A 27,147-nucleotide genomic window follows, 5' to 3' on the forward strand; every position below is an offset into this window, starting at 1 on the left:
TTCAGGAATCCACCACCATCGTCACCACGTCACGACAAGACAAGAAGAAACAACGTTAGGGGAAAAAATCAGTGGCGGGGAGTGGGGTCCTGGGGGGGTGAGATTCGCTTTGCCGTTAGTTTTTGGGTTGTGGTTGGCAAAATACGCTGCGGCACCTGCCCCTTCCCGCTCCTTCCCTCTCTCCATCCCTCCCTCCCTCCCACCCTCTCTTTCCAGCAATAAATTGGTTGAGTTTGGTGTGACCGTGTACAGTTTGACACCCCCGACCCCTCCACTGCCCACCTACCCCAGGAGCTCTTTGGTTAAAGATGTCCTCTAACCCCGCCGGTGACCACGGCCGGTCAGGGCTTCGTGTGCAGGGGTTTTTCTTTCTCTCATTCTTTTGTCCTTTTTTCCCTCTTTTTTCGGGGTGCTTTTTGGGGGGTTTTTTGGTGAACACATACACTTTTTTTTTCCTTTTTTCCTTCTTTTCAACAAGGTGCCTTCCTGTTACACAACAGATCGCTCTCAAAGTAAAGTGAATCGAAGAAACCATAGCGCTAGAACACAGATGGTACTATTTTACCCGCATAAATTCAATAGTGTCCCTCTTTCTTTTTTTTTGGTTGATGGTTGGTTTTGGAGGATTTTTTTTTTTTCCTCAAGTGGTGGGGGAAGGAGGGGACCTTGCCTCCCCTCCATCCCCAAGCCTCTCCCAGCCCTTCCCTGTCCCCAGCAGCACCTCCTGCTCCTCCCAAGGACACCCCAGGCTGGCAAGGAGCCCGTGGGGCGGCTGGGACGAGGGCTGATTGTAAGGGTTTGGCCTCATGATTGCTATTTTATATGGCACAAGTCACCATCGAGAGCTCGGAGGAAACGATCGTTTTGAAGCTAGTACCATTGCTCCAGAAATTCGCGTTTTAAGGCAGGTTGTTAATTGGCACAAAAAAAAAAAATCTGGCGTCTTTTTGGTTAGTTGCCGGTCTTTGCGTTGAGATTGTTTGGTTGTGGTTTCTGTTGTTATTCCTTTTTTTGGGTTGTTTTTTTCCCTTTTGATCTCATCGGGGAGTTTTCCCCTTTCTCACACCCAGGGCTGGATTTTGCCACCAGATCCCTCGGATTTTTCTTTTCCCACCGTACACCGACGTTGGTTCCCAGGAGGGAATTTTTTTGTTGTTGGGTTTTTGGTTTTGTAATTTCTTTGGTAACAGAGAAGAAGAGGGGGGATGGGAAGGGGCAATGGTGTGTGTTGAGAGGTGGATGGGGCGAGACACAAAGCCAACAAATCTGCTTTGTCTGAGTCCATTCCTCAACCGAAAAGTGAACCAGAAATCCAGCGGTGAATGGTGGAGCCAGTCACCAGGAAAGATCAGATCCTTCACTCCAAGTCTCTCCTCCCGTCTCCTTTCAAACAATTATTATTTTTAAATACCCGATTTCTGTAGCTAAAATGTGCTTCTTTGACCTGCATGGGCGCCAGGCGACGCGGTGCAGCCGCGGTCCCCCTCCAGCCGCGGCGCTGGGGGATGCTCGGGCGCGCGGAGGCGGGCGGCCACGGCGAGGCGTCTCCTTTGCCGTGGAGTTTCTCTGGGAGGGATCCAGGGACGGGTGCTCTCATGGGTCAGGGTGCGTGTGTGCATGGGGGGCTGGGGAATGTGGGTGCTCTTGGGGGTGTCCGGGGGGACGTGTCAGAGGAAGATGCCCGTGGAGGAGACTGGGGCTGCAGGAATGCCCTCGGCCAGGTTTTCAAAACTTTCAAGGGAGAGAAGCGCCCGTATGTCAATGGCAGAGGGTCTGGCTGCCTCGGGGAACTCCGCTGCACCTCAGAGGGGAAAAAGCTTCAGCAGCCAGAGACCTGGCAGGAGCCCGGGGTCACCCTCCAGGCACGCGGGGAGCATTTTCCCTGCTCATCCCCCTTTGAACCACGGGGGGTTTGGCCCTGGTTCAGCGGGGTTGTGCCAGAGCCCAGCCCCATGACCCCACTTCTTGTATCTCCCCCACCTTTACCCCTCCACTGTGGGAGCCATGAGGGTGGCTGTGGCAGAGATGTAGGTTGTTGGGGGGGGTCAGGGGGTGCCCCTCTCCCCAAAGACCCTGGTGGGCAGGTGAAGACAAGGTTCTGTGGTCCCTGAGGACCAGGGATGCTTCCAAACAGCACCTCACCCTCTCCCTCCATCCCACATTCCTCCCCTCACTCCACAGGGGTTTCCTCCGAGCCTTTCCGGGGATGGACCTGACCTGGTTGCAAACCCTTTCCCTGCTCCACGAGCTGGGAGGACATGGCAGCAGGATGTGGCACAAGGCCTATATCCAGGGGTGACACCCAGCTGAGGGTTTGGGAGGCTGATGGACCCGCAGCATCCAAAAGCACCCACCCCGGTCGACTCGGGGCACGCGTGTGAGTCTGGGGTTGGCTTTGTCATGAGGAGGATGTCCGGGAAGGGGCAGGGAGGGCTGGGGGACATCATGCTTTGGAGAAAGTGCTTGTAGAAGAAGAGGGGACTCCGGGGTTGGTGCCTGGCTCCTCCTGCCAGCGGTTCATACACCGCCGGCGGGCATTCATGAAGAAGTTGCTGACGGTGTTGAGCTCCAAGCCCAGCTGCTGCGAGATGGTCATCTGCATCTCCTTGGATGGGCGCTTGTTCTCCTTGAAGATGGCGATCAGGGTGCGGCGCTGGAGGTCTGTGAAGACCAGCCGCTGCTTCTTGGGCTGCAGGCTCCTGTCTTTCTGCTGCTCTTGCTCTTTGCGTTTGCAAGCTAGATGTTCAAAAGAGAGAATAGGGCCATTAATTGGTGCTCACCACCCTGGCCCACTTGCAGGTTGCCTGGCTGCCTCCCAAAAAACAGGCCCTTCCCTCCAGTACACCTGCTGGATTGTTGCCCACCACCTCCCTACGCTACCTCCCTCCTCTTCCTCCCTGTGCCTCCTGAGCATCTGCTGAGATGGGACAACAGCCTCTTGCGACAAGAAAAGCCTGGATGAAGCCCATCACCTCTTCAGATGCCCAGGAAAAGCCCAAGTCTCAGCATCTCCAGCTGACCCTGGGACTAGAGACCAAGGAAACTCCTGGGCTGGCTCTGCTCCCACTGCCTGGCTATTGGGACCTGCTCCATCCCTAAATTTTGGGGGTCATCCATCAGCCTCCCTCCCTTGCTGCACTCTGGCGTGGTCTCCCTCGCCTCTTCATTGCCTCTACGGATCTCACTGGAGGACTCAGGGAACTGGTGTCTCTTGGCCATCACATCCAGCTGCCACCTCCGAAATGCAGGGAAGAGCCGGGGACAGGGATGTGAAAAGGCCGGTCTGCAACCACCACGTCCCACGGCAGACAGCCTGGAAGGACCGTTCATGGTTCCACCCGCTCTGGGAAGGGGTTTTCCTGCCTCCGGAGGCTGGAGAATAGCCTGAGCCGCCTGAAACTCCAGGAAATTCAGTCTCCCCTATGTGTCTTTGCTACCAGATCCTTTGGCACATGTGTCAGGTTGAGCCAGCACCAAATTAAAAGCCTCCCCTACAGATTTGGCTTGAGCTAGATCAGGACAGAGGTGCTGTCACCTGAGGACGGGCTGCCGGGAGCCAGGAAAGCCCTCTTGACACCGCCACGCTGTGTGCAAGGGAGGGAGGGAGGCGGGTACGCACCTTTTGGTAAATATATTAATTTTAACTGCAGGAATAATAAGTGTGCTGTTAGTGGAAGGGTTGAGAAAAGGAGCTCTTTGCTATGATATTTTTCTAGAAAATTACAGAATAACTGAGGTTGGTGAAGGCTGCTGGTCCAGTTCCTCCTCAAAGCTGTTGAGGTTAGATCAGGGTGCTCAGGGACTTCGCTGGGTCAAGATTTGGCAAGAAATGTGCGGGCACTGCAGGAGCACGAGATGCCCATGGGCAAGACAGGGCACGGATCTGGCCCTCCAAGGCTGGGGACACAACGTTTCTTCCTGAAAGTTCAGAAAAGTGTCAGGAAACTGTGGGCTAAAGACTTCGAGGCAAGCCCCACTCTTGCCCCAGACAACAGCAGTTTTCAGCCTTTGGGGTTTCTTGGTTCAATCTTTCAAAGGATTTTGCAGGGAGGGCACAGGTCCTTCAAGACACTCGCTGTCGGAAGGTTGCTGGATGACAGATTTCAACTTGCTTCTCTCAGATACTTCCAGGAGCCTCTTTGATCTGGTGCACAGACCTTGGAGGGGCCAGAGGCAAAGGCTGAATGCCACTGCCGCAGCAATGGGACGGCATCTCAGGTCCATCGGACGGGTATTCCCCTCGGGCTAACTACCTGCCTGCTATACAAATGCACCTCCACGGCCAGGCTGAGTAAAAGGGTAGGCAGCTGTGTAGCCTAGGAGTAACAGGAGGGTGTTTGAAGTCATTTCTTCCTCATTACAGAACAAGCAAAGTCTTCCTCTGGTTTTTCTTCAGCTGGCCTGCACTATGAGTCCTCTTTACATCACCTTGAACTAACAGAGAAGGATGACATGGACCCCTTCCACCCAAAGCTGGGGAGATCTAGAGCTCAGTAAAGAGATAATTTATCCAACAAACTTAGCCTTGTTTCCCCAGCTGCTGAGCTCGATCCTTGCCCCGTCCCCATGCGGGTGGTGGGAGCCATCAGTTCTGCTCCCACTGGGGCAGGGGACAGGAGGCACCAAGCTTGGCACAACCAACCACACTCAGTCAAAATCAGCCATCCCTGGCAAAGACGGTTAGTGGAGAGCCTTCCCCTCCCCTTCTCCCCCCCAGGGAGGTTTGGCTGCAAGCCACCATCCTTAGGGACAAGGGACAGTCTGAGCCCTGGAGGTGCCAGGAGACCCTGTCCCAGGGGTACCTTACTCAAACAGCCAGCAGAGAATGGTTTAGCGGAAACCTACCCTATGACCATCAGATGCTTGCAAAAAGAACAAACAAAAAAAGCCTTTATAGAAAATTTGACTTTTTTCCAGACATGAATAATAAAAAAAAAAGACCCCCCCCAACTCCCCCCAAACCAAACAACAAACAGAAGAAGTCCCCCCCACACCGTACGTGCACATTCGGAGCAGCGTGTCTTCGCCATGCTGGACCCCTCGCCCACCCGCCGCGTGCCCTCCCAGCGTCCCCCTCCGCGTGCTCGGCTCCAGCCCCGTGCCAGTGGCACGGGTGGGACCTCGTGTCGATGGTGGGCACCTCGCACGCTCCCTGTGAGCACGGCTTTTGGATGGCACTTAGACTGTAGCTCTCTACCACATATACACCAGGTACATACAAATGTGTGGAGGTACGTGTAAATACACCCATACCCCCACGGGACATGCCGGGTGATGTGCTGACCCAGCTGTAACCTTAGCAAAGCCACTGGGATCCAGGCTGTCCTCTGGCAACCATTCCCACCAGCGGTACTGGACAGCCAGCCTGAGACCCAGCATTTCGGCTTAACCTCACATTCCCCCCCCCCATTCAATTTTTATGAGTAATTATTACAAACTAGTCACCTATTAATAACTCAAAGCTCCGAGGCAAACACTAACCATCAGGGTCTTCCTGGTAAAACTGATCCAGCGTTTAAACCGGTGCTGAGCATTGCTTAGACAGAGGTGACACCCTGCTCCGCACCCCTTGATACCCCTGTTATTTTTGGCCTGCGACGCCAGCGGTGGACGCATCCCACATTTCCTGTGCTCGTTTGTTTATTTATTAATTTCTTTTTCTGCTGACGCAGCCCAACACCCCTCTTCCCCAGTTCAATCTAATTACAGCTCCGCACAACAGAAATCAATAGCGACGCTGGTCAGATCTATTTACGGCGGCCATCAAACCCCCCCAACGGAGGATCTTTTTCCTATTCCACATCCCCGAGGCGCTGCTTTCCCAGGCAGGCTGGCGGTGGCCATCCCCGTGTCCCCGCAGGCGGTGGGAGCTGGGGATGGGGGGCAGCCAGGGGCACAGCTCTGACTCCCACCCAGGTCAGCATAGGGTGAGGGTTTTCCTTTGTGCTTCAAAATGCTTTTTCTCCAAGTCCAAAGGAGAAAAGAGATCCAAAGGACTCATCCTTGGCTTAATGCTGTTCTTCGGTCACGTCCCTCTGGGGTCTGTGGGTTTGGCCGCAGCCCGTGGGCATGGGGACACGCTTCAGGGCGCTTCCACCCCTGCCTCTGCGTTATCTCCCCAGCAAATGCCCAAAGCAGGGACTTTATTCCCTGGCTTGTCCGGCTCCCCACTCCTCCTGGGGCACAGAAGACCCTGGTGGTACCAGGACCAACAGTCAGAGAGAAGGACCGGGGTCCCCTGTGGCCAGGGGGGATGCTCTGATGGCCAGTAAGGGGTTGAGCTCACCCACAATGAAGGTCTTTCTCTCCTCTCTCCATCTCTCCCCAGCTCATTTCACAACACCTGCACCTCTGAGACCTCCACAGCTCAGCCAGGCTTGGCTGAAACCAGCCAACAAGTGCAGGAGTGACAAGGAGGGAATGCCAGATGCCATGGGATGGGGTGATTGCATGGAGCCCCCTCCTCCTGGACACCGGGCACACAACCCTAGCGGTATTTCATCCCTAAGGTAGCTGACCTGGCTGTGGAAAAACCACCGGGAGCAAAGGCAAGGAGGAACCTCGGGGGGGAAAGCAGGAGGAAAGACCTCTGAAAGCGGAGGCATCCCACCTGCTTCCCCCGAAGGATTTCTGCTGAGGGTTTCTGCCTCCCTGGAGACTTATGTCAGAGGGAGCGCGTTTTCCTTGACTTAACCTTGACAGCTCAAAGCAAAATATCTCCCAAATCATTTCTAAAGGGACATAATAGAGACAATCAAATGGCTGCTGTTCAGAAGCTGTGATTATGCCTCCCAGCGTGAACTCCGCAAAGCATTTAACTAATACCTGATGGCTTTGCAGGCTTCCACAGCCTGCCAGACACTGGTTTCTCTATTATACCTGCAAACCTCTGTTTTCTCAGCCCCAGCGTGCTCTCCCTCTCCATTCACTTGCAATACAACCTGTAATTTTCTGCCCACTTTGCTTAAGTGCTGGTGATTTGTTGAAATCACAAAAGACAGCCAGGGGCTTTCAGAGCCGGCATGCTGACTGTAAGCGAGGTTAGGGGGAAAAAAAAACCCCACCAGCTTTTCTCTTTTTCTCCCAGTCAAATCGGCTCACAGCGGTGCAAGGGGACAAGGGGATGGAGGAGCATTTGAGGGTTCAAAGGGAGGTGGAGGAAGGGATGGAGAGGGGGTACCTGGACGTGGTCGGCCAGGTCGGGGCAGGTTTCTTCGGTGCAGAGGTGAGACGGGCTTTTTTCACTGGTGGGCACCTGGTGGGAAATGGCCCTGAGCAAAGCTGGCTTCTCTCCATGCTTTCAAGATGGTTCTAGCCCCTGGGCTGCCTCAGTTTCCCCCTCTCCTTGAAGGGGCAGAGGGATCTCAACCTCTTTCACAGAGAAGGGGGGGCTGGGTGTAGGGTTGTGCAATGGGTGTTACTGGTTCAGACCCTGCCTTGGGATTCTGGAATTTTTTGGGAGCTGCAGCTCTGAGCAAACTGGGATGAGCCCAGTGCCTCCCACAGCAGAGCAGTGTCTGATCCTGAGATGAATTAACCTCATGGCATCTGCTCCCAAACAGCTGGAGCAGAGTCTGGACCAGAGATCAGGGGGCTTCATCTGCAAAACAGAAATCCGCTGGGCCAGCCGGGATGCTCAAAACTGGGGCAACTTAGTAACTGCGAGAGGTTTGTTTGACTTTTCTTTACATTATAGGAAAATGGCTCAAAGAGATTTGTCACAAATAGGCTTCTCCAGCCTAATCTTTTCTGAAACCCAATTTATTCCAAAAACTAATGAACACACAGGCAAAGGGGATGCAATGTAAACCACACAACTGCTGGGGCAGAGCTTGCCCCACGCTGCCCATCCCTGCAAATGGCAACCTGCAACACTGCAACCCTGTGATCCCTTAGACTTCAGCAGCACACGATTAAAAAAAAAAAACCTTCTGGGCTCCAAAACCGGGGGGGATTTCGACAGCTGTGGTCCCACAGCATCTGACAGCTTTGAACCATGCCGTAGTAAAAACTGCCCCACTCTATAAACCTACGGGTTCGGAAAACCGTATGTCAGAGGCCATCCAGAGCCCAAGAGATGCGGTTAGGAGCTGCAACATGCCTGCAGAGCTGCAGACTCACGGTCCTGCTGGGTCAGTGTGACGCGGTCTGGCCAGAGCACCCGGCCCCGTGTGTGCCCTGCCTCGGTGGGAACAGGCTTCCCCGCTGGTGTTCCTGGGAGCTGCCAGCGGACGAGACCCGAGGCCCGGGGAGAGCCCCTGGTCATTGGTATGCAGCCAGCACGCTGCAGGGTGAGCCACTTCCCGAGCCCAGCAAATTAAATCTTCCTCTGAATGCTGCAAATGAGGAGATGAGATGAGACAAAGCACTTGCCTCTGCGTTGCTGGGTGCATTTCCCTTCCCTCGCGAAGGGTTTCAGTGACTCGTTCCAGCAAGCAGCTCCGATCGACCCATCCGGAGCTGCGAGGCATCACCAGCCGCCTGCACTGATGTCCCCAGCGCATTCCCCAACAGCCCAGGGGCTTTCATAGCAGCGCAGGTTGGCAGGAGGAGGGAAGGGGCTGGAAATTAAAGCGCAAGTCCTCGGTCCTCTACTCAGATGACGACAGTCACTCCCAAGACAAGCAGAGCCGCCCAAAGGTGCAGCTCCCCCCAGACCCAAGGAAATCACAGCAAAGCAGCGACACCAGCCCCACGGGACGCCTCGGTTTGCCGGGATGCCTCGGTTTGCCTCTCCTGCGCTTCTCAAGCTTTGTCTGTTTTTTCATGGCGTGGCATTTTCAGCTTTTCCAGTGCTGAAGCCTATGAGTTTGGTCTGAGGGCAGATGAAGGGACACAAAGAAGCTGTGGCAGCTGCAGGTGTGCTTGGCTCCATCCTTGCCTGTTTGCCCTATTTTTATTGTTGTCCTTTCCAGGTAAGCTGCTACCAGCCCCACCAGAGGCAGCCCTGGGCTGAGTCAGCTGCATCAGACTCCTCTCATGGACACAGAAATAAACAGTTTGAGATGACTTAAAAATGTGGGTTTGTTGTTAAAAGCATTTCCTATCTGCAGAGGTTTGATTTTTCACTCGCTTTTCTGGAGACTTTTGCAAAGGGAGATCTGGTGCCCCGCTCCGCTCTCCCCAGCACCGGGCTCAACCCCCGGCTCTGCCATCACATCTGCTGGCAAAGTCGCTTCCCCCATGTGTCCCCTTTTCTCCCTTTCGAGGCCTTTTTTTGGATCAGGGTCAGCTGCTTCTTATTGTCCCAGTGGAGACCACTGCTGTCACAAGCTGCTCGGTGCTCATGCTGCCAGCACGGCCCGGGACTGGACCAGCTGCTGGTGCGAGGCAGGGCCGGGCAGAGGTGCCCTGGGAGTCCTCCCGGCTGCTCCGTTCTCCTTACCCTTCTCCCGAGTCATTGCCACTTAGTGTGACGAGAGCAAATTGGTGCTAATGAAGTGCTGGAGTCAGACAGCGTGGCAGGCAGAAGCCAGCAGCGCCGCAAGGGATGGCAGCAGCAGGGGAAGGTCGTCGCCTTCTGGGAGAGAGGGAGGACACAGGGATGGTTCAGGGGGAGCGGCTGGAAACCCTCTAACCCCTGAAATAAGTTTTCTTTGGAGACGGTGACACTTGCTTGTGCTCAGCTTCGGTGCAAGAGCCCCAGCTGCAGAATCCGGGGGCAAAAAGGGAGTTTGGGGTTTGATTCATGCCACAATGATAGGGAGAACCAAGTAACGCCAGACAAGAAGCCTCCCCCGGGCATCTGGGGCAAGTGACATCCCTGTGACCCACACAGCTGTGGGTCCCGTGCAGTCCACCTCCATCCTCGCTCCTTCGCACAGGAGAGGAGCAGCAAGGCTCTCCCTTTGGCATCAGCACGGGCTACTGCTAAGTGACTCTCATCAGCCCGTTCCTGTCAGGCTCCTTCTGCCAAACTCCTGCTGCCTTCAGCAGCTCCCAGATCTGGCTCTCTGAGTGGGCAGGATAAACAAATTCAGCAATCAATGAAGCATATTTCATCAGAGCACATGTTGCTCCCCAGCCGCTCTCAGTGGAGAGATGGTGTCCAGAGAGGGCTCAGAGCTGTTATTAGCCAAGGACCATTTGCTGGAGAGAGGGGAAAAGAAGTGGGTGGGAAAAACCAACAATTTTCTGCGTTTCCTGATTAAATCTGGTCTCAGGTGGATTTATCGGGTGTGAGATGGGAAGCTCCCTTAGGGTTTGGACGAGTCAATTCTCAGATGGCTGCTGGCTTTCTTGCTCTGCGGTGCTGTGAAAAACAGGAAAATCTGTAATCCTCTGGGTTTCGGTGTTCAAGGTTTGGTTCACCAGGGTTTGAAACCCTCTGAAGGCAGGCAGGAGGGCCTGAGCGGGGACACTGGCTGCTCTCAGGTTATCCCTCAGCTCCAGCAGCGCATCGCAGGAGGGAGCTTCCAGATGTGAGCCCTTCCCTGTCGCCAGGCCCCGCTCTGGAAGGCCTTGGAGCTCTGAAAGCAATTTCCAGCCCAACCTCGACGGGTGCCACAGCCTGGCTCTGGGTGTAACCCAATTCCCGCCTATTCACACCCAGCACAAAGCCGTCCATGTCGCGAGGCAGCAGCCAGCATGGGTGGCACGTGCCCAGGCTGGTCACCGCACACTTGAGGAGGGGGCTGGGGACAAGGGCAGGGCCTGGCGCCCTGTTTTGCCACGTAGGGGGAGCCCGGGGCTGCTCCGGGGAGGGGGCTGACACCGGGCCGCCACTCAGACCCCGCGGGAGGACCCTGCCTGGTCCCCTGGGGCGAGTTCCCCCACCAGGCCCGTGCAGGCCTGGGGCGACGCCAGGCCCCCCTCACCCCCGGCCTGGGCAAGGAGGCCTCGGCCGCACCTGCCCCCGGGCTGGGCCATGAGGGCGGCAGGGCCGAGGCGGCGCTGAGAGGGCTCCCGGCCACGAGGCCCCGGTAACCGCCGAGGCACGGCGAGGCCCACCCCACCGCCCTGCCGCCATTTTGGAGCTCTGGTCCCGGCCGGTTCCCCCCGCACGGCGGGGAATGGTTTGGTCCGCCCCCCCCTCCCCTCAGCCACGATGGGCCGTCCCCGCCGCGCTGGCGCCCCCCCGCGGATGGACGGGCGCATTTCCCCCCCGGGGGGCGGTGGCAGTGGTACAGCTCGCCCCGCCCTCCCGCCGCTGCCCAATGGCGCGTTGCGGCCGCCCCTCGCCATGAGGGCGATGGGACATTCCCGACACCCCCCCGCTCAGCGCGATGGGCCGTTCCAGCCGCCCCTCACACACGGGGCGCGCTGGGCTGGAGCGGTCCACCCGCGTCCCGGCGCGGGGGGGGACGGACGGGGCCAGGCAGGCCAGGGAGCCGCGGGAATGGCATGTCCCGCCCCAGCTGTGGGGTGGGGAACCTCCGCCTGCCCCACGGCTGCCCCACGGCTGCCCCGTCACTGCCCCACGGCCTCCCCATTATCACCCCCTATAGTGTCCCATCAGTGCCCAACGACGGCCCCATTGCTGCCCCACATGCTGCCCCATCACCACCCCATCGCTGCCCCACACACTGCCCCATCACTGCCCCACATGCTGCCCCATCACCACCCCATCGCTGCCCCACACACTGCCCCATCACTGCCCCACATGCTGCCCCATCACCACCCCATCACTGCCCCACACACTGCCCCATCACTGCCCCACATGCTGCCCCATCACCACCCCATCGCTGCCCCACACACTGCCCCATCACTGCCCCACATGCTGCCCCATCACCACCCCATCGCTGCCCCACACACTGCCCCATCACTGCCCCACATGCTGCCCCATCACCACCCCATCGCTGCCCCACACACTGCCCCATCACTGCCCCACATGCTGCCCCATCACCACCCCATCGCTGCCCCCACACACTGCCCCATCACTGCCCCACATGCTGCCCCATCACCACCCCATCGCTGCCCCACACACTGCCCCATCACTGCCCCACATGCTGCCCCATCACCACCCCATCGCTGCCCCACACACTGCCCCATCACTGCCCCACATGCTGCCCCATCACCACCCCATCGCTGCCCCACACACTGCCCCATCACTGCCCCACATGCTGCCCCATCACCACCCCATCGCTGCCCCACACACTGCCCCATCACTGCCCCACATGCTGCCCCATCACCACCCCATCGCTGCCCCACGCACTGCCCCATCACTGCCCCACATGCTGCCCCATCACCACCCCATCGCTGCCCCACACACTGCCCCATCACTGCCCCACATGCTGCCCCACCACCCACCCCATCACTGCCCCACACACTGCCCCATCACTGCCCCACATGCTGCCCCATCACCACCCCATCGCTGCCCCACACACTGCCCCATCACTGCCCCACATGCTGCCCCATCACCACCCCATCGCTGCCCCACACGCTGCCTCACAAACAACCCCACGGCTGCCCCACAAGGCCATCATCCCCTCCTCATCGCCCCCCAACTCCAGCCACACAACCACCCCCCCCCTGGAACCCGCTGCCCCCCGGGGCGGCTCAGCCCGTCCCCCCACACATGTGGGGCTGGGGTGGCTGCGGCCGACGCTAAGCCAGTGACTGTTAATACACCGCTCCGGCCTTATTAGTTCAGCTCCCAAGGTATTTCCCGGAGTAATTGCGGTGATCTGCCAGGGATTACGCGCTGCCGCTGTAAGGACGGATGATGTTTTAATTGGAGCCGGGCCCGGGCCGGGGACCCTCGAGCGCTGGGAGAGGGCGCGAAGAGCGGCCGGAGGCCCTCGCCGCTGGCCTGGGAGGGGGTTTAGGGTAAGGAGCAGCCAGAAACCCGGACCCCGCGGGGCGACCCAGCGTCAAGCGATTCCCTGGCGGGGAGCCTGGCCTGCTCCACGACGGGCAGCCGGCGCCGGGACGCCAGCGATCCCAGTTGGCTGGGGTTCAGCATCCCCGCCATGGCTGCAAAGCAGCCGGGGATGCTCCCGAGCGGCTACGGAGGGTCCTTCCCAACTCCCAAACAGGGGAACGACCAGCCCGGGCTGTGCCCGCTCTCGCTGCCCCCCCGGGTCCTGCTCCGTGCCCCTCTCCGACCCCGTCCTGCCGGGATTGGGAAGCTCCCGGAGGAAAAGGGCTTTTGCTTCCTCCCATCCAAACACGGCAGAGAAACGTCCCCCTCAACGTTACCTTTAAAAATGACCCCCACACAGAGCTGTTCCTTCTGGTAAAGCAGCAATTAATCACGGCAAGTATGGGATAGATTTGTAATCAGCTCCCCCCCCCCCCACCGCCCCCATTTCACAGCCCTGGGTATTTTTCCTGCACCCCCCCCGTGTGCGGGGATGGGGCCAGGGCCAGCGCAGCCCATTGATCCTGCCCGGTCGATTTTATTGAAACTCCCACGAGTGGCTTTAACTGCGTGTTGGATATTGCTGGCACATCAGTTTGATGGCTACGTGACCGGCGGGGAGCTCGCGGAGGGAGGGAGGCAAAGGGGAAGGGGCTGCGGGAGCGGGGGGTTCATCCCGATGGAGTTGGGTTGTTCCCTGGGTTGTTCCCCAGGCTTCTCCCTGGAGGTGGGAGAGCGAAAGGTGATGGCACGGCTTGAGGGGGAGAGTTTGGGGGGGGTGGTTGAAGGGAATGGTTTCTCTTGGCCGAATGTCATTGCTGGGTGGGAAAGGGGCTGTGGGGCAAAGTGGGCTGAGAAAGGAAGGAGAGAAGGGGGGGGAAAGAAAAAAGGAAAAAAGGGAAAGAAAAGGGAGAAGGTAAAAGGGTAAAGGGAGAAGGGAAGAGGAAGAGGAAGAAGAGGAAGAGGAGGAAAAGGAGAAAAGGAGGGAAGGGAAAAGAAAAGGAGAAGAAAAAGAGAAGAAGAAGAAGGAGAAGAAGATAAAAAGAAGGAGAAGAAGAAAGGAAAAGAAAAAGAAAAAGAAAAGGGAAAAGAAAAAAAAGGAAAAGAAAAAGAATAAAAGAAGAAGAAAAAGAAGAAGAAGAAGAAGAAGGAAAAGGAAAAGGAAAAGGAAAAGGAAAAGGAAAAGGAAAAAAGAAAAAGAAAGAAAAAGGAAAAAAGAAAAAGAGAAAGAAAAAGAGAAGAAAAAGGAAAAAAGAAGGAAAAAAAGAAAAAGGAAAAAAGAAAAAGAGAAAGAAAAAGAGAAGAAAAGGGAAAAAATAAAAAGAAAGAAAAAGAAAAGGATAAGGAAAAAATAGAGAAAGAAAAAGAAAAGCAAAAGAAACAAAGAAAAAAGAAAAAGAAGAAAAAATTAAAAAATAAAAATAAAGAAGAAAAAAATTAAAAAGAAAGAGAAAGAGAAAAAGAGGAGAAGAAAGCGAAAAGGGATGGAAAGGAATGGAGCGAGTGGATCCCAGCCGCTGTCCCAGCATGTCACAGCTCTGTCCAAGCCCAACGCCCAGCAGCCACCAGCCCCTTTGTTTTCCCCACGTTCCCGTCCCCCTTTCCCTTCCTGGCTGTTCTCTCCCATTTTGGCAGAACAGGAGACAGCCAAGAGGGGGGTCTCTGCGGGGTGATGGTGCCGCTGCCCGGGGGGCCACCCCCTCCCACCGCCAGCACCCCCCGTGTTCGGGCTGGGCTCCGGCACCTTCAGGAGCATCAGAGCGACGGGTGCGAGGAGCCGTCTGGAATGAAATCATCATCCAGAGGACGTATAAACCCTCCGTAAACACCACTAGAAAAGCTCCCGAGCGGGAGGCCGAGGGGGACGTCTGAGCCCCCCAGTTCACCAAACGTCCCCCCAGTTCACCAAACGTCCCCCCGAGGTCCCTTTTCCTGGGGAGATGGTGGCTGTAACGGCACCATCGGGGCTGAAGATCCCGGATCCGCCCGTGTCGATTAAGCAGTATGTTCTGCGGAGAACAGGGCCGATCCTCTTCCACCCCCGGGCACCCGCCAGCGGGGTAACCGCCTCGCGACGGTGCCAAAAATCAAAGCAAATAAAGAATTGGGTTTTTTTCTTGGAGGTGTTGAAGGCAGAGGAATCGCTGGGAATCATCAATTTGGGGCAGAAAAGGCTGTTTCAGTTTTGGGGAGATGCTTTTGAATTTTCTCTGGGAAAAGCAAGCCGGTTTGAAATCAGCATTATTTTGAATAAATGCCCCAATTTGGATGACTTAGTTTTCAATTTCTTTTTTTTTTCTCTTGGCATGCAAAGCATCTGATGATACCCGCGCCCTTCACCGCCTCTTTGACTCGCTTCCTTTCACCCCGTTTCTGACCCACCCGAACCGAAACCAGCTGCAACGCAGACGCGTGTTCCAACACCCACCTCACCGCAAACACGCAACAGAAAGCAAATGAAACGCCCTAAACCAAGCGTGGTCCCGCTTCTGGCTGCCTGTGTGCGCGGGCAGGTGGGTGAGTGGCTTTGGGGGGGTCCGGCAGGAGCCCCCCCGTACAGCAGCTCCCCTGGGAGTATCAGGGTAGGGGTTCACTGCCTCCTGTGTGAGAAATGTCATCAAAATCCCGAAGTTTGGCCCCAAAAAGAGAATTAAAGGCGGGCATTGATCCACGGATCCATTTCCAGAGGTCTCTTGACTTCGCAGCCCAGCAGCGCGGTGCCACTGTCCCACCCTCCCTCCTCCTCCTCCTCACCCCCTGCGATTTGGGAGGCAGATGGGGAAGGGACCTCCCCGCATCCCAGGGGGGCTTCGGAAGCACAAATCATGGCGGTACCAACCCCGGCACTTTTTCAAGCCTCACATTTGAGCCAAACTGGGCCAGATGCTGGTCCATCCCTCGAGCAACCACTGAGTAAAACCCAACGGAGCTCCATCCCCCATCCTGGGCTGTAATTTATCCGGGGGGAGCAGACAAGGGACCCTCGAAAGATGGGAAAAAATACAAAGTAGGGCCAGATCTCCGGAGAAATTGCAAGGGATGGGATGCTGCTTGCAGGCACCGGTGTCATTGCCACGCGCTGCTGCGCTCCCCGGCCCTGCGACAGGCGCTGAGCGCCGGGGTCTGCCATGCTCTGTAGGGGAGCAGCCTTTGCCAGCGGCAGAGCAGAGCCGTTGATATCTCTGTCAGCCCCTGATACCATCACCCGTCAGCAGCTCCCAATGCATTTGCAATTTTATCCCTAATGGAGAGTTCGCTCATTACCTGCTCTTTATCAGCCGAGGGTAGCGTGACTCCTACAAAGGGGCATCACTCTCTGGAGCTCATCTTCCAGCTTGAAGGTTTGGCCTTTTACGTGGCATCACCGAGTTCCTCGGCTTTAATAACCCAGCGCTGATGTCTTCATACGCTCTGTAAAAGCATTGTCATCCCCATTCTTACATGTGGGGAAACTGAGGCACGGAGGGATTTGCGGATGCTCAGCCCGTCGACCCACGGCCAAGTCACGACTTGTGTCCCTTCAGTCGTGGGGTGGCACTTGGTGTGGGGAGGGGAGACGAGGCTTTGGGACATTTCCCGGTGGTCAGAGACAGCCCTGCCGTGGCTCTCAGCTTCTCTGGGCTGTGCCCTCCCCGTGCCGGGGCTCCTCGGGGAGACCATCACCTTCACAGCCTTTTGAAGACCGCTTTGGCATGAGGTGTTTCCCCTGATTTTGGTCCAGTTTGGGTTTTTTAGGGTCCCTGACAGCCAAACCTGATGCATCGGTTTCCCAGAGCCGTGCCACACACCAATCCCTCCCAGCACGCCCCAAGCCTGCCGGCCCCCAATATTGAGGTCTCCCTGGATTCATGCCAACAGCAGGAGACCTCGGTTCTCCTCCAACCTGGGTGGGAGACCAGCAGCCCCCTGCTCCCCTTGCTGCCTCCTCCTGCCGAGACCCGGCCTCAGCAGAGCTGGGTCGGTTACCGCTGCCTGCGCCCTCAGCAGCAGAAAAAGCTGCAATTTGCTTTTCCTTCGTATTTTTTTAATCAAGATGTCGGGGTTTTCCTCGCTGCTCTGCAAGCAAGGAGATGACAGCCAGTCCCAACAAGTGCCTTCGCACAACCAGCCCCTGCTTCCCCCTTGGCAGGCTCCTGCACGGGGATTTTCTGGCTCCTTCTCCCAAGCTGGGCAGAGCCGAGCCGCCGCCAGCCTGCCAGGGGTGACGAGGTTTCCCACACCCCAAAGGGGTCACTCCCTCTTGGGGATTTCTATACCTTGGGTTTGGGAATGGAAAAAGAAGAGGGACAATCACAGAGATACAGAACCGAGGCGGGACGGCGGGTCCAGGTCTCCCAATGGGGACATTGCCCAACGCAGGGCAGCGGTGGTGTCATCTGCCATTCCCCAGGTTAGGGGCCGGGCAGCAAATTCCACCCCGCAGCTCCCCAAACTCAGCTGACGGCGACACTGAGTCCTCCTGCATTCAGAAACGATCCCGGAGGAAATCAGGACACGGTTTGGTTCAAGCGACAAGGTCCTGCAGTGCAGAGCTTGGCAGCAAAACCCCGGGGATGAGAAGGCGAAGGAAAGGACCGTCACTGATCCCTAATGAGGGGGCAAAAAGTCGGTACCCACGGCAGGATGGGGCCAGGGAACACGAGCATCCTCGCTGCAGCCCTGCTTGTCTCAGCCCATCACCTCTGCCTGCATCCCACCCATCGTGGGTGTATATGGGTGGACGTCTTCTCACCATGCGGCACCTCCGGCAAAGCATTGCCTTCTCCGTGCCTTAAATTCACCACCTGTGAAACACCCTGAACCCCACTGAATCCCTTTTAAAAAATTTCTGGACCTCCTCGCCTTGCACTGCAGAAACCGCCAGGACTTAGAGCAACGGTGCATATCCCTGATGGAATACATGTATATATATATATATATAAAAATATATAAATATATATATAAAGACAGAGTTATTAAGGTCATTCTTGAAATCCTAACCATGTCCCTGCAATTGTGTCTTGATTTTAATAGTGGGTCTTTAATTTTTAAATGTCCTGGCCCCTCCTTCCAGTAACAGAGAATCCAGGTTGCCTTTTTGTTTCGCTATTTTTTAACAACCTGAATGTTTTAAAAATCCATCATCCGTTTTGCCTGTCCGCCCCCGCCTTGGTTTAAATCTTGCTGGAGATGCTTTATATCATTCGAGGTATTAACGAGGTTTTTGAATTTCCGTTTAATCAGCAAAATCTTGCCACTCGATGGCCACCGTCCTGCGCGGAGCCAGTAATAAATGCACTCGGCTGCTGAAACCGGCTGCTCGCCGGCGCCTCGCCGCCCCGGCGCAGCCCTGCATCGCTCCCGTTGCACCCACCCAGCATTGCTTTTGGCTACGGATGGGTGGGCTGGAGGAGAAAATTTTTGTCTCCAACTTCCCTTTTTTGCCAGTTTTCAAAGGCAGGGGCTGACCCCAGACCCTCTGCGCTGCCGTTGGTGCGGGTGGAGGGCGATGGCCAAGAGCGCATCCCGGGTTGACGGGATGCATCCTGGGTTGATGGGACGCATCCCGGGCTGACCGAATCCCGATGCTCAGCTGTAGGATTTGTGCTCCTCGTGGCAGCTCGGCTCTGAAAAGGGAGCTGGGGCAGAGCTGTGCGGGTGCGCGGATAGCAGATCAAAGCTGCCTAAAGTCTCCATCAGTACTTGGGGCTCTGCCCGAGCCTTTCCGAGAAACCTCAGAGGATCAGGCAGCAAGGGGGAAAACTCTTCCCCCCCCAGGCAACAAAGTGCCAGCGGGTCCGGCTTCTGCCCTGACCAGGCAGGCGGTGATTCCCACGGGAAACACAGCCCATCCTAAGGCAGCAGCATCCCAAACTACACCCTGAGGTCCGGAGCAGGAGGACAGGTTGGGTCTTCAAATCTCCACCGAGCTGCAAAGCCCCAGCCCTTTCGAGCCAGGCTCTGGGGGTTTATTTTTAATTTTTCCTCTTTTTTTTTTTGTCGGTGTTGCACGTCGGCCATCGCCCCCCTGCCACGAGCCCTGCGAAGGCTTCGCACAAGGACACCTGTGGGCACGGGAGGTTTCCACAGGGGATTTCTGGTTCCTCTACACCCGGGCGATGCTGGAGGGATGCCGGGGAAGGCGAGGTGCCGTGCCCAGGGCAGGGTGGGGTGTTCCCTGGGGAGGAAACCAGGCGCCTGGGCCCTGTCTCCGCTCTCCTCCTGCCTTCACCAGCCCTCCTCTTCCTCTGCTTTGGCAGAGCCCATGTTTGGCCCCGCTTTCGGCATTCACTCCGCGGCACCGGGGATGCTGGGCAGAAACCCCTGCGGTGGGAGCGCGGGCAGAGCCTCCCCCGCGGACGCTCCTGGGGGGCCCGGCTGCCCTCTCCCAGAGGCGCAGCCTCCCCGGCCCTGCCGCCACATCTGAGCAGAATGAGAAAATATTGGATTTGTTTTCTGGAAAAAAAAAAAAAAAAAAAGAAAGAAAAAAAATCCAATATTCTGTCTGCGATCCCAGACTCCGCGCCTGGTTATGGCAGGAAAACGCTGTAAATCTCCCCTTTCCCCCACCAGCCGGGGAAGAAAGACCGATTTTCTTTCAATATTCTTATTTTCTCTCCTGGTTTAAGCCCCATCATTTTGCAGGTGGCTCTGCAATCTCTTTGTTGACCAGGGCTTAAACCTGCTCTCCCAGCTCCCCCGACCCGGGAAGTCGCCTCGCACACCCTTCCCAGCAGCTCCCAGGCAGCGGCAATGAGATTTTAATAGATGTATTTTCAAATTAGTTCTGGGCCTTTCAAGACTTATCAGTTAAATGAGGTTTTTCAAATTGATTCAAAGGTCACTCTGAGAGTTTTCTCTTCTCTGTTATCTCTCCTTATGGTTTCAGGGGCGATTGACAGGACAGAGGGAAAAAAAAAACGCACCCCGCGTTGTACACCCAGAAAAATTAAAAAAAAAAAAAAAAAACCAATAACCCCCCCACCCACAATGTGCACCCAAAAATGAGGAGGCAGCAAGAAAGGCCCCGGGTTCGGCCGCCGGCGCTGCTTCGGGCTTGGGGGGTCCCTCCCGGGCTGGCGGAGAGCGGAGCCCCGGGGGGGATTTGGGGAGCGGTGTTTGGGGGAGCAGGACCCCACGGCCACGGGTGGGTTGTACCCGGAGCTGAGAGAAGGGGAGGTTATTTCCTCCTGGGGGGGGGAACAACCCGATTTAATATTTAACCCGCGGGAGGTTTATTGGCCCCTTCTGACGCGCAGATTAGGAGCAAACAGAAAAAGAGCCGCGGGCGGAGCCAGGCGGCCCCGCCGCGCTGATAAGGGCGGCAGCGCGGGGCGGTGCGGGGCGCGGTGCGGTGCGGTGCGGAGCGCGGGCGGAGCGGCCGCCCCCGCGGAGCCGGCGGTGGGTGCTGCCGGCGGGCGGCTCCGCGCCGGCGGAGGAAGTTGCCTGGTATTAACGTGCTAAAAAAAAAAAATAAAATGAAAATAATAATAATAATTTAAGAAAAAATTAAGACATTTAAGAAAAAAAAAACACAACTATTTTTTTTTTTCCCAGCGGGGAAAAGGGTGGCTCTCCTCTCGCGCGTGGTGTCTGTGTGTTTTCCCGAGTGGGCATCTCCCCCGTGCCGCGGGGGAGCCGCTGGCGCCCGCAGCCCCAAACTCTCGTTTCCCCCCATTTTACGGCGGCGGAAGAATTCGCTCCCGATCCCCCCCCCCCCCACCTCCCCCGCGGCCGGAGCCGCCCCTCGTCCCGCGGACACGCGCGGATCGAAAACAGCGAAACCCTCCGCGATTTTCCGCCGCTCTCCCGGGCTGGAGCCGCGGCCGGAGCCGCCCCGGGGGCCGCCGGCGGGGGGGAGCCGTCGGTGGGGCCAAAGTCGTTTGAGAGAAGCTGAAATTGAAACAAAACTCGTAAAAAAAAAAAAAATATATATATATATATATATATATATATATATTTCCCGAGTCTTTACGCGGCGCAGTCTTGTCCCTGATTCTGGCAATTCTGTGCCTCCGTTCGCAGTATTAATTAGCGGCGTTAATTATCGGCGTGGCCAAACCTCGCGGCGTTTGTCTTGGCCCAGTCCCGCGATCGTGCTCGGACTTTCGGGCTGGTTTGGGGGTTTTGTTTGTTGTTGGTGGTGGTCGTTTTGAATAACGACGGTTCGCGCTGCGGTGGAGATTTGCTCGGGGGAGAAAGCCGGGGAGGAGAGGGAAGAAAAAAAGAGAAGAAAAGAGAGGAAAAGAAAGGAAAGAAAAGAGAAGAGAAGCAAAGAGAAGAGACGCAAGGAAAATAAAAGAAAATAAAGGAAAATAAAGGAAAATAAAACAAAACAAAACAAAACAAAACAAATCAAAACAAATGAAAACAAATTAAAACAAATGAAAAGAAAAGGAAAGAAAAAAGAAAAGGAAAGAAAAGAAAAGGAAAGAAAAAGAAAATGAAGAAAAGAAAATGAAAGAAAAGAAAATGAAAGAAAAGAAAATGAAAGAAAAGAAAAGAAAAGAAAAGAAAAGAAAAGAAAAGAAAAGAAAAGAAAAGAAAGAAAAGAAAAGAAAAGAAAAGAAAAGAAGAAGGAAGACAAAAGAAGGAAAGGAAAGGAAAGGAAAGGAAAGGAAAGGAAAGGAAAGGAAAGGAAAGGAAAGGAAAGGAAAGGAAAGGAAAGGAAAGGAAAGGAAAGGAAAGGAAAGGAAAGGAAAGGAAAGGAAAGGAAAGGAAAGGAAAGGAAAGGAAAGGAAAGGAAAGGAAAGGCGAAAATAAAATAAAACAAAACAAAACACGAAAAGAAAACAGAACAAAACACGAAAAGAAAACAAAACAAAAACACGAAAAGAAAAGAAAACACGAAAAAAAACCCGAAAACAAAAAAAGAAAAGAGGAGAACGAAAACCCCGGGGGGAAGGCTAAAGGGGAAAGGGAAAGCGGGATGAGAGCGGGGGGAAGGGAAAGAAAATGTAAAGAAGAAGGACAGGATCACGCGAGGGAGGGTGACAGGATCACGCGAGGGCTCCGCGCCACGCGAAACCCTGCGGGGCAGAAAGAGCCGACGGCGGGTGCCGCCGAGCCCACTCGGGCCCGCGTGGCCTCCCCGGGGCGCGGGCAGCGGCCGGTGCCGGTGGACCGGCTCCTCTGGGCCAACCTCCCGCCCCACCCGCGGCCCAAACGCGTCCCGCGAGCGGGTGGATTTCACGCCCAGACACGCGTTTCGGGGAAAACCCCGGGGGCTGGAGCGGCCGAGCGCTCGTTTGACTTAAGGATGAATGAACGCGGGAGCGGGAGCCGCCGTGTCGCGAAAGGGACACAACGATGTTGTCGCCCTCCCGAGTAATAATCACGCGTGAATTTCCTAATGCTGAGTGCGGAATAAATCCGTGGCGGGGAGGGGGTTTCCACCGGCGGGGGCTCTGACAGGATGGGAGCGCACCCACAGACACGCATGGTGGGAGGGCACCCAGGGACACCCACGCTGGGAAGGCACCCACCGCCCTCCGCGGACACGCGGGGATGGGAGCGCGGGAGCGCACCCGCTTCCCACATAACCCCACCAGAACGAAGCCGAACGCCTATTTCACCCAGAGGGCACCATGGCGGGTGGGGGGGGGGGGGGGGGTCGCGAGTGGGCGCTCGAGCCCCTCTCCACCCCGCAGGGACACCCAAAGGTGCCGCGGTGGGAGCTCCCGCCACCCACGGCCCTCGGGGGGGTGCGGGGGGGGTGTCACGAAGTTTGCAGAGCCGCATGCGGAACGGGGCGGGGGGTGCTGCGGCCGTGACAGCGGGTCGCAGAGATGGATGCCCCGAGGGGACGGACGGGCACCGCCAGCTGCTGCCCAGCTGTTTCCCCGGGTTCCCCCCGTGTTTTGGGGAGCCCCGCGGGGAGAGCGGAGCCGGGGGGAGCCCGGGGCCGGGGGGAGGCTGCAGCCCCCCCCCCCCGGCTGAATAATTAATGGGGGGCGAGAAGGGGAACCCGAGTGGAAAGAGGAGGAAAGCGGTGATTGCCCTTGCAGAGGGGCCTGGCGTGTTTATTGATCCGCGATTTACTCCCTCGCACTAATCCATCAGATGGGCTCCTGCAGCCGGGCGGGACCGGGACCGGGACCGGGACCAGGACCGGGACCGGCACCGGCACCGGCACCGGGACTAGGACTAGGACTAGGACCAGCCCTCGCCCCGGCCGTGCCCCCGTTTAACACTCGGTTTTTTGCTTGCACTGGGAGGGAAAAAAGCCGATGGCTCCGCGGGTGGGGAAGGGGTCCCTTCCCCGCTTGCCGGGGGGGGGTCTCAGCCCTCCGGGCCCCCCCAGCCCGGGGCGGCCTGAAAGGAGGAGCAGGCTCGACCGGCGGCCCCGGGATGGGTCGGGCTTGGGGGGGGATTCGCCTGCTTCGAGGGGGGGCCGGGCACGGCCCCCCCCCCCCCCCCCAGAACCCCCGTTTCTCGGAGCAGCCGGCCCGGGGCTGAGCCCGAGGGGCTTAAACCTGCCCCACGCCCGGCCCCGCGTGGGCGAACCGGCGGGAGGAGCGAAACGAAAGCGGGGCCCGGCGGGGCGGCAGCGGGGCCGGGAACAAAGCGGCCGGACCGGGGGAGGCCGCGGGGGGGGGGGGGGGGGGGGGGAGCGAGGCGGGTCCCCCCCGCCCGGGGTCCCACCGATCCCCCGCCACAGGGGCGGCCGCGGCCCGGTTCCGCGTGGGGAGCCGGGGTTCAACTGGGGCGAATTCATGGCGGGGGGGGGGGGGGGCGGTTCGTTGTTTTGGTGGGTTTTTTTCCCACCGTCTTGGCAGAAAGCAAAGAATTAACCCCTGTCCCCAGGAAATCTGGGGGTTTGGTTTCCGTCCCTAAGGCCTCCAAGGCGCCTCTGGGGCCGAGGGAAACTCAGCGGGGGGGAATAAAAACCATTTTGGGGAGAATAAACCTCCCCCGACGCGGCGGGAGGAGCGGAGCGACGGCAGCGGGGACGGAGCCCGAGCCGGGCCGGCGGGCAGGGCCCTCCCCGAGCCTCCCCCAGCCCGGGCCGCCTGTTTATCATCCCCATCAGGGTTATTATTTCAAATTTTGGCGAGTCAGAAACCAGCCACCCGCTGCTCAATTAGCCCGAACAACGGGGGCATTAAACGGCCGATCGCGCAGTGTTTAAATCTTTATTTACCAGAACCTTGTAAAGCCAGGAACAATTTGCATTCTATTAACTGCTTTTCAATAGGGCATCGACTGGAACTAAAAGATGCCACTACCCTGCCCTAATTAAAGAGCAACTGAATTACACTAAATACATATGGACGCCGCTCTCCTCCATAAATAACGGCGAGCTCCCGCGCCGTGCGGAGCGCCCGGCTGGCCGGACTCTGCCCGGCCCCAACGGGGAACTCGGTTTTCTTAAAAAAAAAAAAATAAATAAAATAATACACGCGTGGGCTTCACCCCACGCCCACCCCCGCTTGGCCCCGCGGAGCCCCGGCGCGGCTCGGCCGGGGACGGCGCGGAGGATCCGCGGGGAGGAAGGGCCGGAGCGGCTCCGGGTGCCGGGGGGTGGCGGCTCGGGCCGGGCACGTCCCCGCGGGGCGCTGACACCCCCCCTCCCCGCCAGCCCTCGGCCCTTTCCCCCGCGGCGGCTCCGCGCAGCGCGGAGCAGCGCGGCCGCGCAGCAAACGCGCGTTTTCTCCAGCAAACCCTCGGCCCAGCGCCGGCCTGAGGCCGATCGAGCCCCGCCGGGAGCGGCCGCGGGGAACGGCGTTGCCGCCGCGCTGCGCTGCGCACCCGCGGAGCTGCGGGGGCAGCAGCCGCCCCCCGCCCAGGCCGGGAACCGGGGGCACGGGGCGGGGGGGTCGCTCCTTCCCCCCCGAGGGCAGCCGGTGCCCCGGAGGGAGCGGAGCGCGGCCCCGGCGCTGCCCGCCCCTCCCCGCCCGATCCCCGGCCCCGCAGCCGCCTTCCCGGCGGGGAGCGGTGGGGCAGCGCGGGGACGGGCCGGAGCTTCCCCGGAGCGCGGCTCCGGTACCGAGCGGCGGTGCCAACCGACGGCGAAGGAGCTCGACGAGCGGCCCCGGGGCCGCGGCTCAGCCCGCACCCACGGGCGCAGGGAGCGTGGGCCGGGGGTCGCCCGCGGCTCTGCGGGGTCCGCCCGGGGGGACAAGGGGCCGGTTCGGCGGGCGGGACCGAGGCGGGAGAGCAGCGCCGGGGGTAGAGGCAGCCGAAGGGGCGGCGGGGAGCCGGCGGGGAGCGGCGAGCAGCTCCGGGCTGCCGCCGCCCGGGCTCCCCCGTTTCCCGCGGGCAGGAGCAGGCCCGGGGAGGGGGGATTCGCCTCGAAGGTGATTTCCTTCCTTTCTTCGCAAGGCTTCACGCCAGGTCGGCAGCGCCCGGCCCAGCCCCAGCCCCAGCCCCGGCCCCAGCCCGCGGTGGCTCCCCGCGAGCCAGGCGTCCCCACGCGTGTTCGCGGTCCCCCCATGCCCACCCGCCCCGAGGTGTGGGGCGGGCGGCCGGGGTAGCAGAGCGTGCCGTGCCCTACCTGCCAGCCTGAGCGCCGACATCCTCTGAAATTCCGGCTCCTGCAACCATTTCCACATCCTCCGGAAAGTCTCCCGGCCCGACTTGAGCTTACTCCAGGGCTTGGGGTTCCGCAGCAGGTCCGAGAGGGTCCCCTGGGAGCGGCACAAGATCCTCTGGGCGAAGATGGCCTGCGGGATGCTGTAACGCTTCAGCTCGGCCGTGATCCGCTGAGCCACCTCCTTGGTGTTGATCTCCTCCACCTGCCCGGAGCCGCCGGGCTGAGAACCGGCGGCCGAGGCCTGCCGCTCCCGCTCGCCCAGGAGGGAGCCACCGGGCTGGGCGTGCGGGTGGCCGTGCGGGTGCATCCCGTTGAGCGGCGGCATCATGGCCGAGCTGGGCGCCGCCAGCCCCCGCGCCAGGTGCTCCTCGCCCCGGGACAGCATCGCGGCGTGCGAGTCGAAGCCGTTGGGCGAGAGCATCTTCTCGTTGGGCAAGTGGCCCCCGGGGCCGTAAGGGGCCAGCGGCTGCTGGGCGTTGTGCAGGCTGCTCAGCCCGTTGGGCAGCGGCGAGAGGGGCTGCCCCATAGCCGCATGTCCTTGGGGGTAGTGGCTGTAGAGGTTGCCCATGGAGGCCAGGCTCCGCTCGTCACGCAATGAGGGTGAAGCTGCCGCTCACGTTGCCGGCCAGGCGCTGGTGCGGGTGGTGGTGGTGGTGGTGGTGGTGCGGGTGGTGGAACTTCTCCGAGACGGTGGAGATGGGCGGCAGGGTGCTGCAGGGGGGTCAGCGTGGTGTAGGTGCTGCTCAGGCTCATGCCGGAGGGTGACTCGCAGGACATGCTCATGGCGGGGTGCAGCGGGGCGGCCAGGCTGTGCTCGGCGCGGTAGTCACCCCCCTCCAGGATGGAGGCCATGCCCGAGACCATGGCGGGCCGGCCGTGCGGTACCAGGTTGCGGTGCGAGCCCTGCCGCCCGTGCGCCGGGCTCAGCAGCTCGGCGGGCTGCGAGTGCGGGACGCCGTGCAGGCTGCCCAGGTTCTCCATCGCCAGCTCCATGGTGGCCGCCGGGCTCTGCCGCTGCCTCGCCCGCTCGCTCGCTGCCTTCCTCCCCCACCCCCCCGCCGCCGCCGCCGCCTCTCCTCCTCCTCCTCCTCCACCGCCGCCCCCCCCTCCCCGCGCCGGCTGCCCGGATTAATTCAGACTCCGCGCTCGGGGGATCGATCTCCCGCACCCCGCGGTCAGGCCAGCATGATGCGCCGCGCCCGCCCGCCCCAGCCCGCCTCGGTGCGCTGCGGCGCGGGGGCTGCGGCCGGGCGCGGAGCGGGGAGCGGGGCTCGGTGCGGAGCGGAGCGGGGCGCGGGGCGTGCGCTCGGGGCGGCTGCGGCGCGCCTCGGCCGCCGGCTCCCGGCAGCCTCGCTCTGGGCCGCGGCGTGACGTCAGCGCCGCCCCGCCCCCCCCCCAACCGAGCTGCACCGCCCCCCCCCCCCCCCTTCCCGGTGCGGGGCGGGCGGGTGGGGGGGGAGCGCGGAGCGCAGCCGGCGGCGCCCGGCACACGGCGGGGCCGCACCGCGCCCCCAACCCCCACCGGGGTGACCCCCTCCCCGCCCCCCCCGAAGTGACACACACCCCCCCCGCGCATCGGGGTGACCCCCGCAATGGAGCGACCCCCGCCCCGAGGTGCCCCCCCCCCCCGGCACCCAGCGCATCTGGCGGCGCCGCACGGCTGTGCCCACCTGCGCCCCCGCACAGCTGGCGGGCCCCGACCCCCCCCGGCACACATCTGGACGCGCCTCTCCCCGCTGCCCCCCAGCACCCCCCCGCTGCCCCCCCCCCTCCCCGCGCTCCCCCCCCCCCTCCGCCCCTCCCAAGGGCCTGGCTGCCCTCGTCTACCCCA

The 27,147-nt window shown here is 59.2% G+C and overlaps 1 protein-coding gene across 1 annotated transcript; it reads right to left on the reverse strand.

The window, feature by feature from the left end:
- Window positions 1-2,443: 2,443 nt before the first annotated feature.
- On the reverse strand, window positions 2,444-26,309 carry ONECUT3 (one cut homeobox 3). The gene is given in 4 exon segments (XM_059831850.1): window positions 2,444-2,736; window positions 25,278-25,911; window positions 25,913-26,023; window positions 26,025-26,309. Coding segments are annotated over 4 exon segments (1,323 nt in total).
- Window positions 26,310-27,147: the final 838 nt, after the last annotated feature.

Source organism: Gavia stellata, chromosome 32 (assembly GCF_030936135.1).
Source record: "Gavia stellata isolate bGavSte3 chromosome 32, bGavSte3.hap2, whole genome shotgun sequence".
In the NCBI taxonomy this organism is placed as follows: domain Eukaryota; kingdom Metazoa; phylum Chordata; class Aves; order Gaviiformes; family Gaviidae; genus Gavia; species Gavia stellata.